Source organism: Phasianus colchicus, chromosome Z, assembly GCF_987193195.1.
Source record: "Phasianus colchicus chromosome Z, bPhaCol1.hap1.1, whole genome shotgun sequence".
NCBI classification, from domain to species: domain Eukaryota; kingdom Metazoa; phylum Chordata; class Aves; order Galliformes; family Phasianidae; genus Phasianus; species Phasianus colchicus.
In genome coordinates this window covers 57,488,676-57,505,833 of record NC_143476.1, presented here as the reverse complement: position 1 = coordinate 57,505,833, position 17,158 = coordinate 57,488,676, and the positions used below count along the sequence as shown (strand labels likewise).

Here is a 17,158-nt window from a genome sequence, read left to right as displayed (position 1 = left end):
CTGCACAGATGCTCCCCTGAGGTCTCCCCACGGCCACTCCTTCCGCAGGCTGAACAAGCCCTGCTCCCTCAGCCTCTCTTCATACGACAGGTGCTCCCACCCTCCAGTCACCTTCCCAGCCTCCCTGCCCACTCCAGCAGCTCTGCATCTTCATGATTCACCAAGTCAGAACCACGCATGAACAGAACGAGGCGAGGGTCATACATGGAGCAAAAACCACTCTGACGAGCTGATGGCCATCACTCTTGCTTCAGCTCCCTTATACACAACCCACCTATAAGCTAAAATCTAATGTATGCAGTATGTGACTACTGCAGAGACAGAGTTATGGCACAGAAGTTTGGATGAACCCACTCCTGAACGCATACAGCTGGCACCAAAAATGTTTTGATGAAGCAAATTCCCTCTAGCTGAGTAAAGGTAAATTCTTGCCATGAATCTGATAAAAAAGCTAGGCAAAAGAGACCATCTCCCTGCTAGCGTGCCATGGCTTTACACATGTATCAGATGTAGAAACAAACAATTAGAAATGCTTCTTGGTAAAGGCACTTACTGTTTTTACATACTTGTAAGTTTAGTTCTGTTGCATCGAGGAGTTTATCTCCCAGATCATATTTTCATAGAACAGCCCAAATTGGCAGCATTAATAAAAGAGGAAAAAGAGTTTCTCCGTTAAGGTATGAAAATACCAACAACTAATGCAAACTTTAAAACAGGATTTGGTCCTCTCAAAACAGGCAACAGCGTTCAGGCGATAGTGATTTCTTTTCTTAGACGCTAACAAAATGGCATATCCCCAAAAAACAAAAATGGTATATCCCCAAAAAACAAAGTCTTCCCGTTTCAGCCTATGGATATGTCTGCGTTGTGCAGCACACCTACTAATTATCCCCAACAAAAAATACAGCTTCGTAAGACTAACTGTGCTCCACTTTGGCCGGGAAGGAAGAGAACCTCCAAACAGCTTTCTGCTTGCACGGACCAGCAAGCCTGCAATTGTGTGTCTCTGTATCTGGATGGCTGTCCGTAGTAACCTTTCTTGGAGTGTTCTGAGAGCTGCCGGCGGTACTCTTCCTCCTCCTCTCCATCACTGCCACAGCTGCCACGATCCTCCAGGTAAGGTCTGGTAGGAGGTTTCTGGGGTTCTGGAGGGCAGCAGGGGGAAAGAAAGATAACGTTTACTTCCGTTCTGAGAACCTGAAAATAATAATACCTCATTGACCTCATGGTCACTCACAGCACAGAGACCCACATAGAGCCAGTGAAGCCGCTTCTAGCCCGTTTTACCACTATCAGCATTTGTATGGCCGCAGTAGGACTATCAAGAGAGCGGCATCTTATTTCCAGCAAGCTGGAGCTTCGTGTTCAGATTTGCTCCACTCATCACGCCCGGAAGAATGCCAAGTTTTAAAGTATTAACTACTCTGCACCTCACCCCACATGACCAAGAGCTTGGCTGCTCTTCACGCCCCGAGCACAGAGGTTTCCACGCTACTGCTGGTACCGCAACTGAGCGCCGTCTTCCTCAAACTGTTCTGCACCATCCATTTCTGCACCATTCTCTGTATGCCTGCTTCCTTTCCTTGCATCTCTGGCCTGCTGTCTCAAGGCCTGAGATGTGATATTTCTTAAACTCATGGCCTTCATTCAAGGCTCTTATGATGGCTCCCATCTCTAAAAAAAGCACGCGTTTCCTTTTTATACACTTTGGTGCTGCCCATTTAATGTGACACCAAGCAGACATACGTCATTGCAGTCTGCCAAAGGCGTCTCACCGGTGTCAAAACCTGCGATTTTTGCAGCCCCACGCCGTACACAAATGAGGTGTCACCCTCTTTCCATGCTGCCACCGTGCCCCTTCCCAGGGCAGCCATTACCATTCCTCTAAAGCGCTAACAGCACTGGTTGCTGGAAGCAGTGGGGGATTCAAAACCAGAAAAAGCGCCCCTGCGGATCTTGCTCTGAAACGCACGGCCCCGTGCGGCCGCCCTGAAGCAAGGAATAGCCTCAGCAGGCGAGGGCGCTCCCCGTTATCCAGGAGCTCTCTCTCGGGCGCCATTAGCTCTCCTCGCGGCAGCGGCACTGAGGCGCTGGAGCGGGGCCAGGAGCAGCCGCCTCGCACCTTGCCGTTACGAAGACGGTCCCTGCTGGGCCGGGAGGGGAACGTCAGCCGTCAGCCTGTTCTATGCTGCCGCAGCGCCCCTTGCAGGGCAGCCCTTACCATTCCTCCCAAAAGGTCGCCGCGCTGATTTCCCTCAGGAGGCAAATACTCTGCAGATGTGGTTAAGAAAGACTGAGAATAAGACCCTGAAGCTATCCTAACATTCCTGTGCACGGGCCATCTCCTACTCCGACTATAAAGCATGAAGGCTTTTTGCTCCCGCTGCCTCTCCCTGTCTGACAGCGAGCTTGGAAGGACAGGCAGTCTGATCTCGGTGGCTTTCAGGGGACAGCGAATAGTGGTAACAGTGACTCCCTCCTCATCACTCTCCTCTCCATGTCTCTTACTTTTCTCGGTTGCCTTTCTCGGTGGGGGTGCTTTTGAGGAGGGCCCCTCGCCTGGATCTTCCTCTGCTTCTTCTGCTTCTTCTTCTTTCCGTTCCACACGTGAGGTGAGGACACCCGTTTCCATTTCTGGCCTTCCATACGGAAACGGACATTGATACCGGTGCCTCCTGCAATTGGTCAAGATTGACTTGGAGGTTTCCCCTTTGTAGTCCTGAAACTCTCTCTCTCCACAATAGGATTATATAGAGCTCGGTAAGCAGAAGCCAAGCCCCAAATAAGCCATTCCTTCTCAGATCTGCGCCATCCCTTACCCAAATGCTCGCGTAGTTCCTCAGAGTCCCACAGGTGTTCAGGAGGAAAATCCCATGACGCCGGGGGTCCCCACACTTTTAATCTCTTTCCTAGACTTCTCCATATTCCCTGCCACTCCACGTTCTCTGGCTGTGGGAAAAGCTTCCTCCACGTAATGTAAAATAGTACTGCAGAGAATATGTTCAGGGAGTCTGATAGCACAGTACCTAAGCTGGCAACCCAAACACACATAATGAACTGAGAAAGCACCTGGAAAAAACAGTCCAAACATCGTATTGTCTGTTAAGTTAGCTGGGATGTATAGGAACCAGGCAGGTATCTCCATCACTGCCCTTAATTGGCTATAGGTATATGCAGCTCTGACACTGAACATGCGGAACTTAAGAAGGAAGCAATATGTTCCAAGGAACACCATGGTCTCCTCAGTCCTCTATACAATGCTCTTAAGATGAAGGAGAGATCTGTAGCTGCCCGCATTCTCCACCAATAATTGTCACGGAGTTATCCCTAGATCTGAGTGTGTGACGGGGGGCACAGGTCCGGGAAAAAGAAAAGGAGAGACAAAGGAACAAAGAAGAAAAAGAAAGGGGTACCATCAGTTTGGCGTGCAATCTGGCCGGCCACAGCACACTTTGTGTTTTCCCATGACACTGCCACATCAGCCTGACTTTTTTTCCTGTTAACACAGAAAACTCACGTCTCTGTGCTGTGAAGCAAGATGCCCAGGGAGATTTTAAGTGTCTTAATTTTGTCTGCTGAATAGACCGTTGACTCTCAGAATCGTAGAATCATAGAATCCTTAGAGCTGGAAGGGACCTCTAGAGGCCATTCAGTCCCACTCCCCTTCAGTGAACAGGGACGTGCAGAGCTACATCACGTTGCCCGGAGTTTGATGCAGCCCCTCTTTGATAGTCTGCAGGGATGGAGCATCAACCACATCTCTAGGCAAGCTGTTCCAGTGCCCTCACTGTAAAAGACTTTTTCCGTATATCCAACCTATATCTGCCCTCTTCAAGCTCAAAACCATTTCCCCTTGTTCTGGCTCCACAGACCCTGCTAAAGAGTTTGTCCCCTTCTCTCCTGTCGCTCCCCTTGAGATACTGAAAGGCCGCTGTCAGGTCACCTCACAGCCTTCTCTTCTGCGGGCTGGACAGCCCCAGTTCTCTCAGACTGTCCTCGTAGGAGAGATGTCCCCTCCACTGGCTCATTTCTGTGGCCCTCCTCTGGACGCGCTCCATCAGGTCCACGTTTCTCCTGCACTGACTACCACACGTCTGAACGCAGTACTCCAGGTGAGGCCTCACCAGCACACGGTAGAGGGGCAGTTTCATAGAATCACAGAATCACAGAATGGCCTGGATTGAAAAGGACCACGGTGATCATCTTGTTTCAACTCCCTGCTATATGCAGGGTCGCCAGCCAGTAGTACAGGCTGCCCAGCCTGGCCTTGAATACCTCCAGGGATGGGGCATCCACAACCTCCTTGGGCAACCCGTTCCAGTGTGTCACCACCCTCTGTGTGAAGAACTGCCTCCTACTAGACCTCCCTGTCTCACTTTAAAACCGCTCCCCCTTGTGTGGCACTTCTCAGCCTCGTAAACAGCCGTTCCCCCTCCCGTTCATATGCCCCCTTCAAGTACTGGAAGGCCACAATGAAGTCTCCCTGGAGCCTTCTCTTTTCCAAGCCACTGAAGCCCAGTTCCCTCAACTTTTGCTCGTAGGAGAGATGCTCCAGCCCTCCGATCATCTTAGCGGCCCACCCATAGGACGCCCTCAGCTGTCACCATGAGGGCTGTGGGTAGAAGAGCCACTGGGCTCAGAAACACTCGGGAGAAGAGTCTCAGCTGAAAGCCCCCCTGAGACCACCAAACCAACCCCCACAGCGATGCTGCTGTTGCCAAGTCCATATCCCGTGGGAACATGACAAGGAAGCTGGCATGCTGCCCATAACCTTTCCATGCTGCCCGTTACCCTTTCCGTGCTGGGGCCGTTCCCTTGGAGGCTTCCCAAGACTTCTTTTCTGGCCGAGGCCTCCACGCAGGTCAATCCTGCTGGCCAAACTCCCGTGGCTGAGGGAGGGAAGATTTAGGTTGGATGTCAGGGGGAAGTTCTTTACTACGAGAGTAATGAGGTGCTGGAACAGGCTGCCCAGAGAGGTTGTGGATGCCCCATCCCTGGAGGTGTTCAAGGGCAGATTGGATGGCGCCCTGGGCAGCCAGGTCTAGTATGAAACGGAGAGGTTGTCTGGCCTTGCATGTGGCAGGGGGGTTGGAGATTCGTGATCCTTGAGGCCCCTTCCAATCCTGGCTGTTCTGTGATTCATTTTCCTCTCTGGAGCTCCCTGAGTGGCAGAAGTGGGAGAGGAATACCCTCCCACCTACGGGAGGTTCCCATGGGATTTGGAGTCAGCAACAGCAGCAGCACCATGGGGGCTGGTTTTGGGGACGCACCACCTGAGCCGCATTCTCAGCCACGGTGGGTTTCTAAGCCCCGTGCCTGTTGCAGCACCCGCCAGCCTTCACAGATGTCCCTCACATCCCTCCAGACAACACAGGGCCAGGGCACCATCATCTCCTTTTCCTTGGTTCACTCGCATCAGAGTGAGGAATGTCCAGTTTCTGCTGGACAAGTAGAAATGGGCTGCTCAGAGAAAGCCTGTGAAAGAACACCAGGGCAAACACACGTCGCTGAGATGGAATAATTTGGTGTTTTATTTTTTAAAGAAGCTGTTTTCTAGAATGTCTCCGGATGTCTTTAGTCGATGTCATTTTAGTCCTGCACTCTTGCCATGAACCTGCACCCGATAAATGCACGTGTGTCCTGCATTTCCCCAGTTGTTGAGTACGACGAGCTTTATATGCCAAAAGCCTCTGGGGGTCCCGGTCTGCAAAACAAAGAAGACAGGAGACTTCACTCCTGGCCTGGAAGCAACCGCAGCTGCCTCTGTGCATTTCCTTGTGAGCATGGCTGACGAGGAGGCTTTTCTCTGCTTCCCTTCTCCTGAGCAGCCCCACTAAGGCCCCCTGTGCCCCAGCAGAGCCAACGTCTGGCCTGTGGGAGCAGGATGAGCAGCGGTGGAGGCCTGATGCCATGTGGTCCCCGAGGACGTGGGGCCTAGCAGACGTAGAGCTGCCAGGCGCCTCTGTCCAGCTCACGCTTGCTTCTTCCCCTTTCACTCTTCCCTTCACTGTGGACTCTGTGTGGGCGGTATGGCTGGGGAGCACACCTGCACGTGGGCTGTCTAGGAGTGCCAGCGCAGACAGCAGCTCCGGCCAGCCACTGGGAACAGGGCGTGCACGTGGCACTGTCTCCTGGCTCTCACCATCTGACACCTGCATTTTAGGGCATTTCCCAGCACGTGCAAGGCTCTGCCAAAACAGGTGGGCACCACGGGGGAACCCTGTGCTCCTGCACAGCGCTTGGCCCAACACGGTGCTCTCCCTGCTTCAATTCAGCTACCCTGCCATGTCATGTGCTCTTGGCCCTCTGAACCTCAGCACGTTTCTTCTAGCCGGCGCTGGACCCCTGCCTTGGCAGGGACTGCCCACACTTCCTCCTGCCACTGACCTGCTGCCAAAGTGTTCTGGAATGGTCTCCTGCCCGCACGCAATGACTGTACCTGCAGTTCAAAAGTCTGGGACAGCTCTTCCCGGAGATCGTAGGTGAATTTCCCAAGCAAACCTTTGTTCTCTCCTTTCTCATCCAGTCCCTACGAGATAAAGCACGGGGTCAACACGCGTGTCACACCTGGGCCGCCGGAGCTTCAGCAGCTCCTGCAGCTCTGCTGCAGGATGTGCTGGCGCTGAGTCTCTCCTTGAGCACTGCTCAAAGGACATACTGGTCCTCTTCTCCGTATGCCCCCTAGCAGAAGCCCTTCCCTACAGCTACGTCCCAGCCCCATGTACCAACAGACACTCACAAAGACGGCGAAATCACGGGGAGCGCTGCTGATGTGCCACAAGGTTGTGTCCACTGTGTGCTGCACAGTGACTGCAGTCGGCTGGACTTCTGTGGGCAAGTTGAAGACCATCTGGCTCTGAGATGTTTTCACAGGCCAGCAGTATCCCGGGGAAGCGTCCAGCTGAAAGCAGAGAGCAGGGAGTCATGAGGCCCATGCTGCTGCCCGTGCAGCCCAGACCACAGGCAGCACTGAGTATGCGAGCTGCTTTGGTGCTGCAGACAACAGGTAGGGAAGCAGACAGGCATGGGAAAGAAAACTCTCCAAGTTCCCATGGAGAGGAAAATATCCGTTATGAAACGTGGGATACCCCACACCGGAGTCAGGGCTGTGAAGAAAGCTCCTGTTTTGCCCAGCAGCTGACAAAGGCAAACAGGGTGGCCGAGGAGAAGATTCCTCACGCAGCCCCGTCCACGGATAGTGGGATGCAGGATGTAGCAGCACAGCTCAGCCCAGGTCAGCCTGCCTTCAGAGGAATACCACTGGTTTCTGGTAAGCCAAGCCCCGAGGGAGACCTCAGGAGCCAGGCACCTGAGGAGCACCATGGGCTTGAGCAGTACTGCAGAGGGGCCTGAAGGGAGAGTCCCGGGGGCTTCCCCCAGCTGGACAGGGGGGAACAAAAGCAGCACTGAGGATCTCTGCTACCATACCTGCTCAAAGGTTTCCAGCATGTTTGGAGCGCACAGGAACCAAGCCACCCTGCAGTACCATGCAGACCTGGATGATCTCTGCAGGTCTATGGACACCCCTGAATTGAGAAGAGAGCAGATGATTGCCACGGGCCCAGTCTCCCAGCACCTAGTCGGCTCAGGCTATTTCTAAGACTGCCTGCTGACAGCATCCCTCTCTCAGGGCCACAGAGATGAGGTCTGCGGACAGTGGAAGGCAGCAAGGCCCTGCGCGAAGGACAGCAGGCTCAAGTCAAGGCCGCGCTGCGTGGGGAGAGCTAAGGACAACCTGGACCCGTTTCGGTCCCTGAGAAATCTCAGCAAAGCGCAGTAACTCCTGTCAGGGGCGTGCCAGGGGCACCACTGCAGGGAGCGAGGGCTTGAGGGGGCTGAGCCGCTGAGCCAAGGGAGCCGCGGTGCCACAGTGATTTGGGCCAGGTGATTTAGTCTCATCCAGCTCTTCCTCAGAGAGACGAGGCCGCAGCACAGTCTCCTTTTGGCAGCGCTGAGCATAAGCCCAGCGTAAGAAGACGTGCCTGTCTGGGTCCATACCTGCACTTTTCAGAGCCCGGTCAGACTTTGTGAAGCAGTTTTCCCGAGGCCTCACAGGCACTGCCTCTTTCAAGAGCTGGACTTCCTGGGGAAGACAGAAAGCAGTACAGGAGATGAGCATGTCAGCGGGCTGCTACGTTGGACCACGGCCTACAGTTGGACACCGTTCCGTGTCAGAGCCAAAGAACTTTCTCAGGAAGCGTCGGAAAGCAAAACACAGGCCTCGTCTGCAGAGGCCCTCCGACTCTTTTCATCAGGAAGAGTTAAGGGCTGGACAGGAGTTGTTGTGTCCCCCGCCACAGTATGGGCCTGGGCACCAGTTGTCCGCCTCCACTCTCTCCAGATGAGCTGTGGCAGGGTGGGATACGTCCGGAAGGGCCCCCAGGTGTCTCCACTCTCTGGGAAGACACTCTCTGGGCTGCCAGAGCTCCTGGATGACCAGGACAACAATGCAGGCAGCTTTCCAGCAGCAGGAGGTGGCACGTTAAACGTGACCAGGAGAAAGCCTGTGCAGAAGGGGAGCTCAACCAGCAATGGCTGGCGTGAGATGAGTGGCGGGGGTCAGCACGCAAATCCCACAGGCAGCCCTACAGAAATGCCCTGCCCAAGGCTCTGCTCATCCTAGCCTCTTCCCTAAAGCGCAGGATCACCTTCATCACAGTGCCACGCTGTTCCGCCAGGTAAGACAACCCCTTCCTCTGGTCTTCAGTCCCCTGGGTTTGCTCAGTCACCGAGTTCCTGCAAACGCACACAAGGCAGATGTTGTCAGAGAGCTGCCCAGCCCCTGAAGTGCACTCAGAGCCCACAGATGAGCAGACACACAGACACTCCTTTGTGCTTCCTTTTCTTTCCAAGCTTAGGAGTGCTTCCCACCACCTGCTTTAGTGTTTAGTAAAAGGCAGAGAGGGAAAGGCACAAGCCCTGGGGATTGTGCAAGGCAGCGCAAATGGCAAGAGCTCGTCTGCCACTATCCCACCAAGAGAGCAGCAGGTCAGATGGGGGCCCTTACCCTGAGTTCATCAAGCGTGGAGCAGTCTGCAGCGACGGCATCTGAAAGGGAAAGGCCATTTCCATTGGAGCACCAGTCACTGCTGGCAACAGCAGGACGCGTGCATTTGCCCAACCACCACGGTGTCCTCTGTGGGAATTCCCTGTCCCTCAGCAATCGTCACTGACCTGCAAGAAATCCTTTGTCCACGGTACTCTTGCCAGCAAGATTCCACAGTAGGCACCAGCTGTCATTTGCAGCACAGACAGAAAGTTATTTCACTATGGTTTCTAAGGATTGCCACAGTCCCACTGTCTCCCCCCCAAACCAAGGTGCAAGATTTTCCCTGAGGAAGTGGGGGACTGACCGGGGCAGAGAGCACGTGGCTGCAAGAAAGGACCCTCTTCTCCAACCCTGACTATAAAGCACAAAGGCTTTGGGCTCCCACTGCCTCTCCCTGCCTGACGGCAAGCCTGGAAGGACAGGCAGCCTCCCTTCATAGCCTTGGCTGGGCAGAGCACCACTCTTAAGCTGGCTGACTGGTACGGGGGACGAAGGCTACGGGGCTGTGGGAGCTCCGGCACAACAGAGTCCGAAGGGAAAGCTGTGAAATGGCCCTGCACTGGCTCTCGAGCCAGGTGGGATCTGAGTGTGAACAGCGTCTCCGGAGCTCCCCGAGCGGCAGAAGTGAGAGGTGCGAAGGGCCCCGCGGGTGCTTCAGCGCCTGCCCACACGCTGGAGATCCCACCTAGCGTTTGTACTGCTGGCAGCAGGCAAATACTCACTGAGAGCAGACAGAAAGACCAGGAAAAGCAGCACGCAGAGCCCAGAGTTCTTTTTGGTCATCTCTTCCCTGAAAAAGAAGGAGTCGCGGTGTTGGCAGCGCTCAGGGTTTGGGGCAGACCCCTTCTCAGGGCTACCTCCTCTTACAAGCTGCGAAGCAGCAAGGCGGGGAGTCCGCTGCTGGCAAAGAACAGCCAACAGAGCAGCCCCCAGAAGGAGCGGGGCTTCCCTCAGCTACCTTCAGCACCACAGGCAAAACATGCCAAACATGCTGGTTCCAAGAGCACCTTCAGGAAGGGCACTGAAGTAACCCAGGGAAGAAAGCAGACCCAGCAAGAGAAAGCGGTGGCTCATGGGATCTCCCTGCTGTGGGCTTGACTTCTCTTTTGCTGAGGAGTCAAATCTCCTTCTACTGGAGATGAAGAAACACCCCCCGCTTTGAGGTGTCCTCCACAGGCCGGCTGCAGCCGTCTACTCCTGGCCTCCTTTAACTCCTGCTGCCTCGCACCCCCACATCCCAGCCAGAGGCTCGGATGAGACGTTTTGAGCTGTGTCAGGTGTGTAACTGGGGCTTTGCTCCCATCCCTCCTGAGCCGCTGCCATAGCTCCAGAAGCACGGAGCTGCTGCTGGCGGGAGCCAAGTTCTTTCTCCCGGTGGGTAGCAGCACCGCCAGCCTGGCCTGCCCACCCCGACCCACGGAAACCCCCAATACCACATTGCGCAGGTGCTGTACTCACATAGTGGAGATGCTTGTGCCAAGGAGTCTCTTGAGGAAGACCACGGTCTGAGAGTTTCTCAGATAATTTCTGATGTTTGACCCTGGCAAAGAAAGGGGAGAAAGAAAAGCTCGAGCACGTCCTCAAGGCGTACCAGACAGGACCGTGTCAGACCCTCTAAGAAGGGCTGGGAGCCGGTCCGGATCGCAGCAGAGGCAGGGGCAGGGGCACGGCTGCGGTTGCGTCCTGGACAAGGGGCAGCTGGGTGCATCCTGCGAGCGGGACACCGAGGGCTGGCAAGGATCACCTAGCAGGCACACCGTGGCGGCATGTTCAGGGATGGAGGTCAGCCTTCGGCTTGCTGCCCCAGCTCCTGCTGTACTGGGGTGCCCCTTGCTGGCCAAAACGTCCCCCAGAAACCTGGCGGAGCAAAGCAGCCCCCGACTTACCCACATTGTATGCAGCACTGCTTCTGCAGCTGGCTGGCCCAGCCTGGGTCACCGGAGAGGGGCTGCAGCTGTGGAGGAAAACGAAAAGCCCTGCTGTGCACCGTCTCCACGCCACGGGAGCCGTGGCCAGCGGGACTGACCAGCTTGGAGGCCCCGGCCAGAAGAGACACCTACCTGTTTTCTGGGAGCCGGCTGCTCTCCGTTTCTGCCCCTCTCAGGTTCCTGTCAGCTCTTCTCACCCTCACCCTTTCAGGGGGCATCTGTGTCCCTCTTGATCTCTGGGGAGACTTTCTCCTCCTCATGCTGTGGAGGAATCAAGCCTTCCCCTTCTCAGTGTCCCCTTCAGCAGCAGGAAAGTCTGCGCAGAGGAAGGCCACTGAGCAACAAGTCCAAAAACGATCCGCAGGAGAAGCGCGCCTGCCCCGAGCACACAGCCACCAGGACACCACCGCGAGCTCCTTCCACACGCGTTGGCAGCCACGGCCAACAGTGCCAGGTGGCGGCTCAGCGGGGCAGACTGTGGCACCCAGTCCTGACGTCACAAAGGCCTGGGCCTGCACAGCGTCAGCGCATGCCTCTGACCTCACAATCGGGGCTAGGGGCCAGCAGGGCTGGGAGGTGGGAGACCCCGCCGGTTTCATGGTACGTCCGCCCTTGACAGCCCTGGGGCCCAGCTAATTGTAGCCCAAAGTTCGTGAGCCATTTCGCTATCATCAGATATCTCCATGGTGTGCTGCCGTGGGTTATACCTGCGTTGCAGAAAGGGATCGGCTTGGATCCTGTATGTGGGGAGAACAGCACCACGGTACTTCGATGAGTTACCGCAGAAACCCTTTTTTGCTTTTATTAATTAAATCTCGGCCTGACTTTGAATTCCCGAGTGTTCCAGTCGTATATTGTGAGAAATTTGAGTAACATTGTGAGATGCACTGGTACAAACCAGTTCTGTAGTTTGAATGCCAGGCAGAGGGGAAGGCTAACTATGAGAGGTTGTGCCAGCATGCCGTAGCAGGTAAAAACTAAAGAAGAAGAGGAGGAGAACGCAGAGGGGCTAACCAAGCAGTAAACAGGGACGGGACATCGGCTGAGGGAATGAGGAGCCTCGCTCAGGCTGTGTGGCTGGAAGTCCTCGGCCAGTGAGGGAATGGAGAAAATATGCACTGGGAAGTAGTAAATAGAAACTGTTGTGTCACTCTGGTCTGGCGCACCCTTGTCAAGTTTGCCCGCTTCTGCCAAAGCGTGAAAGGAATTAGGATTCCTAGCAAATTTCACCTAAGCCCCAACTACGGAATACGAGCATTTCTCACAAGGTGAATGCGTGTGCCACACCTCACCCAGCAATCCTTGGCAAGAGATGAGTGGCGGGGGTCAGCAGGGAAGTCCCGTAGGCAGCCCACACAGGAACTGAATCTCTTGGGCTTGTTCACTCACCAGAGAGGGCAAGTTTCTGCAGACCCACAAGTCAGAGAGCTGCCCAGCCCCTGACTCAGCACTCAGAGCTCACAGATGAGCAGACACACAGGAACAGGCACTCCTCTGGGTCTCCCTTTCTTTGCAAGCTTAGGGGGGCCTCCCATCACCTCCACATTTAGCAAACGGCAGAGAGGGAAAGGTACGAGGCCTGGGGACTGTGCAAAGCAGCGCAAATGGCAAGAGCTCATCTGCCACTATCCCACCAAGAGAGCGACAGGTCAGATGGGGGGCTCTTCCCATAAGCTCCTCCGGGATGGAGCAGTCTGTGACGACAGTGCCTGTAAGGGAAAGACTTCCCATTGGAGCACCAGTCACTGCTGGGAGCGGGAAGATGGGTGCATGTGCCCTACAGATATCCTCTGTGGGAATTTCTTGTCTTTCAGCAATCGTCACGGAGCTTGGCAGTGACAGATGACTGCCATAGTCCCAGTGTCTCCTCCCAAACGAGGGTGAAAGACCTGGGGGACTGGGTCAGAGAGCACATGGCTGCAAGCAGGGTCCCCTTTCATTTGCTTGGGAGCTTGTCACAGCCCTGGTCTCCAGGTGCATTCAGCACCCAGCAGCTACCCCAGCCTTCCCTTCTCTCACTAACGGTTACTATCATCCCCAGGCTCCTCTAGCTGGGAGAGAGACCTTCCCATCCCTCTCTTTCCAAATAGCCATTCTGTCATAGAATCTATTATTCTGTTCTATCGATCTGTTCTATTCTATTCTATGGCTTTATCTATGAATATTCTATTCCATTCTTTTCTATCTATGAGTCCACGATTCTATCACTATCACACCGCGTAAAAGGTTGGTCTCCCTCCTGCACAGATGCTCCCCTGAGGTCTCCCCACGGCCACTCCTTCTGCAGGCTGAACAAGCCCTGCTCCCTCAGCCTCTCTTCATACGACAGGTGCTCCCACCCTCCAGTCACCTTCCCAGCCTCCCTGCCCACTCCAGCAGCTGTGCATCTTCATGATTCACCAAGTCAGAACCACGCATGAACAGAACGAGGCGAGGGTCATACATGGAGCAAAAACCACTCTGACGAGCTGATGGCCATCACTCTTGCTTCAGCTCCCTTATACACAACCCACCTATAAGCTAAAATCTAATGTATGCAGTATGTGACTACTGCAGAGACAGAGTTATGGCACAGAAGTTTGGATGAACCCACTCCTGAACGCATACAGCTGGCACCAAAAATGTTTTGATGAAGCAAATTCCCTCTAGCTGAGTAAAGGTAAATTCTTGCCATGAATCTGATAAAAAAGCTAGGCAAAAGAGACCATCTCCCTGCTAGCGTGCCATGGCTTTACACATGTATCAGATGTAGAAACAAACAATTAGAAATGCTTCTTGGTAAAGGCACTTACTGTTTTTACATACTTGTAAGTTTAGTTCTGTTGCATCGAGGAGTTTATCTCCCAGATCATATTTTCATAGAACAGCCCAAATTGGCAGCATTAATAAAAGAGGAAAAAGAGTTTCTCCGTTAAGGTATGAAAATACCAACAACTAATGCAAACTTTAAAACAGGATTTGGTCCTCTCAAAACAGGCAACAGCGTTCAGGCGATAGTGATTTCTTTTCTTAGACGCTAACAAAATGGCATATCCCCAAAAAACAAAAATGGTATATCCCCAAAAAACAAAGTCTTCCCGTTTCAGCCTATGGATATGTCTGCGTTGTGCAGCACACCTACTAATTATCCCCAACAAAAAATACAGCTTCGTAAGACTAACTGTGCTCCACTTTGGCCGGGAAGGAAGAGAACCTCCAAACAGCTTTCTGCTTGCACGGACCAGCAAGCCTGCAATTGTGTGTCTCTGTATCTGGATGGCTGTCCGTAGTAACCTTTCTTGGAGTGTTCTGAGAGCTGCCGGCGGTACTCTTCCTCCTCCTCTCCATCACTGCCACAGCTGCCACGATCCTCCAGGTAAGGTCTGGTAGGAGGTTTCTGGGGTTCTGGAGGGCAGCAGGGGGAAAGAAAGATAACATTTACTTCCGTTCTGAGAACCTGAAAATAATAATACCTCATTGACCTCATGGTCACTCACAGCACAGAGACCCACATAGAGCCAGTGAAGCCGCTTCTAGCCCGTTTTACCACTATCAGCATTTGTATGGCCGCGGTAGGACTATCAAGAGAGCGGCATCTTATTTCCAGCAAGCTGGAGCTTCGTGTTCAGATTTGCTCCACTCATCACGCCCGGAAGAATGCCAAGTTTTAAAGTATTAACTACTCTGCACCTCACCCCACATGACCAAGAGCTTGGCTGCTCTTCACGCCCCGAGCACAGAGGTTTCCACGCTACTGCTGGTACCGCAACTGAGCGCCGTCTTCCTCAAACTGTTCTGCACCATCCATTTCTGCACCATTCTCTGTATGCCTGCTTCCTTTCCTTGCATCTCTGGCCTGCTGTCTCAAGGCCTGAGATGTGATATTTCTTAAACTCATGGCCTTCATTCAAGGCTCTTATGATGGCTCCCATCTCTAAAAAAAGCACGCGTTTCCTTTTTATACACTTTGGTGCTGCCCATTTAATGTGACACCAAGCAGACATACGTCATTGCAGTCTGCCAAAGGCGTCTCACCGGTGTCAAAACCTGCGATTTTTGCAGCCCCACGCCGTACACAAATGAGGTGTCACCCTCTTTCCATGCTGCCACCGTGCCCCTTCCCAGGGCAGCCATTACCATTCCTCTAAAGCGCTAACAGCACTGGTTGCTGGAAGCAGTGGGGGATTCAAAACCAGAAAAAGCGCCCCTGCGGATCTTGCTCTGAAACGCACGGCCCCGTGCGGCCGCCCTGAAGCAAGGAATAGCCTCAGCAGGCGAGGGCGCTCCCCGTTATCCAGGAGCTCTCTCTCGGGCGCCATTAGCTCTCCTCGCGGCAGCGGCACTGAGGCGCTGGAGCGGGGCCAGGAGCAGCCGCCTCGCACCTTGCCGTTACGAAGACGGGCCCTGCTGGGCCGGGAGGGGAACGTCAGCCGTCAGCCTGTTCTATGCTGCCGCAGCGCCCCTTGCAGGGCAGCCCTTACCATTCCTCCCAAAAGGTCGCCGCGCTGATTTCCCTCAGGAGGCAAATACTCTGCAGATGTGGTTAAGAAAGACTGAGAATAAGACCCTGAAGCTATCCTAACATTCCTGTGCACGGGCCATCTCCTACTCCGACTATAAAGCATGAAGGCTTTTTGCTCCCGCTGCCTCTCCCTGTCTGACAGCGAGCTTGGAAGGACAGGCAGTCTGATCTCGGTGGCTTTCAGGGGACAGCGAATAGTGGTAACAGTGACTCCCTCCTCATCACTCTCCTCTCCATGTCTCTTACTTTTCTCGGTTGCCTTTCTCGGTGGGGGTGCTTTTGAGGAGGGCCCCTCGCCTGGATCTTCCTCTGCTTCTTCTGCTTCTTCTTCTTTCCGTTCCACACGTGAGGTGAGGACACCCGTTTCCATTTCTGGCCTTCCATACGGAAACGGACATTGATACCGGTGCCTCCTGCAATTGGTCAAGATTGACTTGGAGGTTTCCCCTTTGTAGTCCTGAAACTCTCTCTCTCCACAATAGGATTATATAGAGCTCGGTAAGCAGAAGCCAAGCCCCAAATAAGCCATTCCTTCTCAGATCTGCGCCATCCCTTACCCAAATGCTCGCGTAGTTCCTCAGAGTCCCACAGGTGTTCAGGAGGAAAATCCCATGACGCCGGGGGTCCCCACACTTTTAATCTCTTTCCTAGACTTCTCCATATTCCCTGCCACTCCACGTTCTCTGGCTGTGGGAAAAGCTTCCTCCACGTAATGTAAAATAGTACTGCAGAGAATATGTTCAGGGAGTCTGATAGCACAGTACCTAAGCTGGCAACCCAAACACACATAATGAACTGAGAAAGCACCTGGAAAAAACAGTCCAAACATCGTATTGTCTGTTAAGTTAGCTGGGATGTATAGGAACCAGGCAGGTATCTCCATCACTGCCCTTAATTGGCTATAGGTATATGCAGCTCTGACACTGAACATGCGGAACTTAAGAAGGAAGCAATATGTTCCAAGGAACACCATGGTCTCCTCAGTCCTCTATACAATGCTCTTAAGATGAAGGAGAGATCTGTAGCTGCCCGCATTCTCCACCAATAATTGTCACGGAGTTATCCCTAGATCTGAGTGTGTGACGGGGGGCACAGGTCCGGGAAAAAGAAAAGGAGAGACAAAGGAACAAAGAAGAAAAAGAAAGGGGTACCATCAGTTTGGCGTGCAATCTGGCCGGCCACAGCACACTTTGTGTTTTCCCATGACACTGCCACATCAGCCTGACTTTTTTTCCTGTTAACACAGAAAACTCACGTCTCTGTGCTGTGAAGCAAGATGCCCAGGGAGATTTTAAGTGTCTTAATTTTGTCTGCTGAATAGACCGTTGACTCTCAGAATCGTAGAATCATAGAATCCTTAGAGCTGGAAGGGACCTCTAGAGGCCATTCAGTCCCACTCCCCTTCAGTGAACAGGGACGTGCAGAGCTACATCACGTTGCCCGGAGTTTGATGCAGCCCCTCTTTGATAGTCTGCAGGGATGGAGCATCAACCACATCTCTAGGCAAGCTGTTCCAGTGCCCTCACTGTAAAAGACTTTTTCCGTATATCCAACCTATATCTGCCCTCTTCAAGCTCAAAACCATTTCCCCTTGTTCTGGCTCCACAGACCCTGCTAAAGAGTTTGTCCCCTTCTCTCCTGTCGCTCCCCTTGAGATACTGAAAGGCCGCTGTCAGGTCA

At 53.6% G+C, this 17,158-nt stretch overlaps 1 protein-coding gene across 2 annotated transcripts; it reads right to left on the bottom strand.

Annotated features, from left to right (window-relative positions):
• Positions 1-510: 510 nt before the first annotated feature.
• Positions 511-13,351, bottom strand: LOC149913002 (sperm-associated antigen 4 protein-like). Of its 2 annotated transcripts, none has more exons than XM_090130534.1 (12): positions 11,110-13,351; positions 10,936-11,003; positions 10,508-10,589; positions 9,772-9,839; positions 9,175-9,233; positions 9,008-9,048; positions 8,649-8,736; positions 7,999-8,083; positions 7,429-7,526; positions 6,740-6,901; positions 6,440-6,529; positions 511-1,145 (listed from the first exon to the last, which is right to left on the bottom strand). In XM_090130534.1, the coding sequence occupies exons 1-12, from the start codon at positions 11,235-11,237 to the stop codon at positions 918-920; spliced, it is 1,197 nt and encodes a 398-aa protein (XP_089986660.1). In that variant the 5' UTR covers positions 11,238-13,351; the 3' UTR covers positions 511-917. The 2 variants fall into 2 exon arrangements, with proteins under 2 accessions (XP_089986660.1, XP_089986661.1); XM_090130535.1 differs by lacking the exon at positions 511-1,145 and adding an exon at positions 5,509-5,704.
• Positions 13,352-17,158: the final 3,807 nt, after the last annotated feature.

Coding starts and splice junctions, on each gene's coding strand:
- LOC149913002 (XM_090130534.1), bottom strand. CDS start 11,237: ATGAGGAGGAGAAAGTCTCCCCAGAGATCAAGAGGGACACAGATGCCC. Junction 9,840..10,507: donor GGCACAAGCATCTCCACTAT/GTGAGTACAGCA, acceptor CTTCTTTTTCAG/GGAAGAGATGACCAAAAAGA. Junction 6,530..6,739: donor CCCGTGATTTCGCCGTCTTT/GTGAGTGTCTGT, acceptor TTTATCTCGTAG/GGACTGGATGAGAAAGGAGA.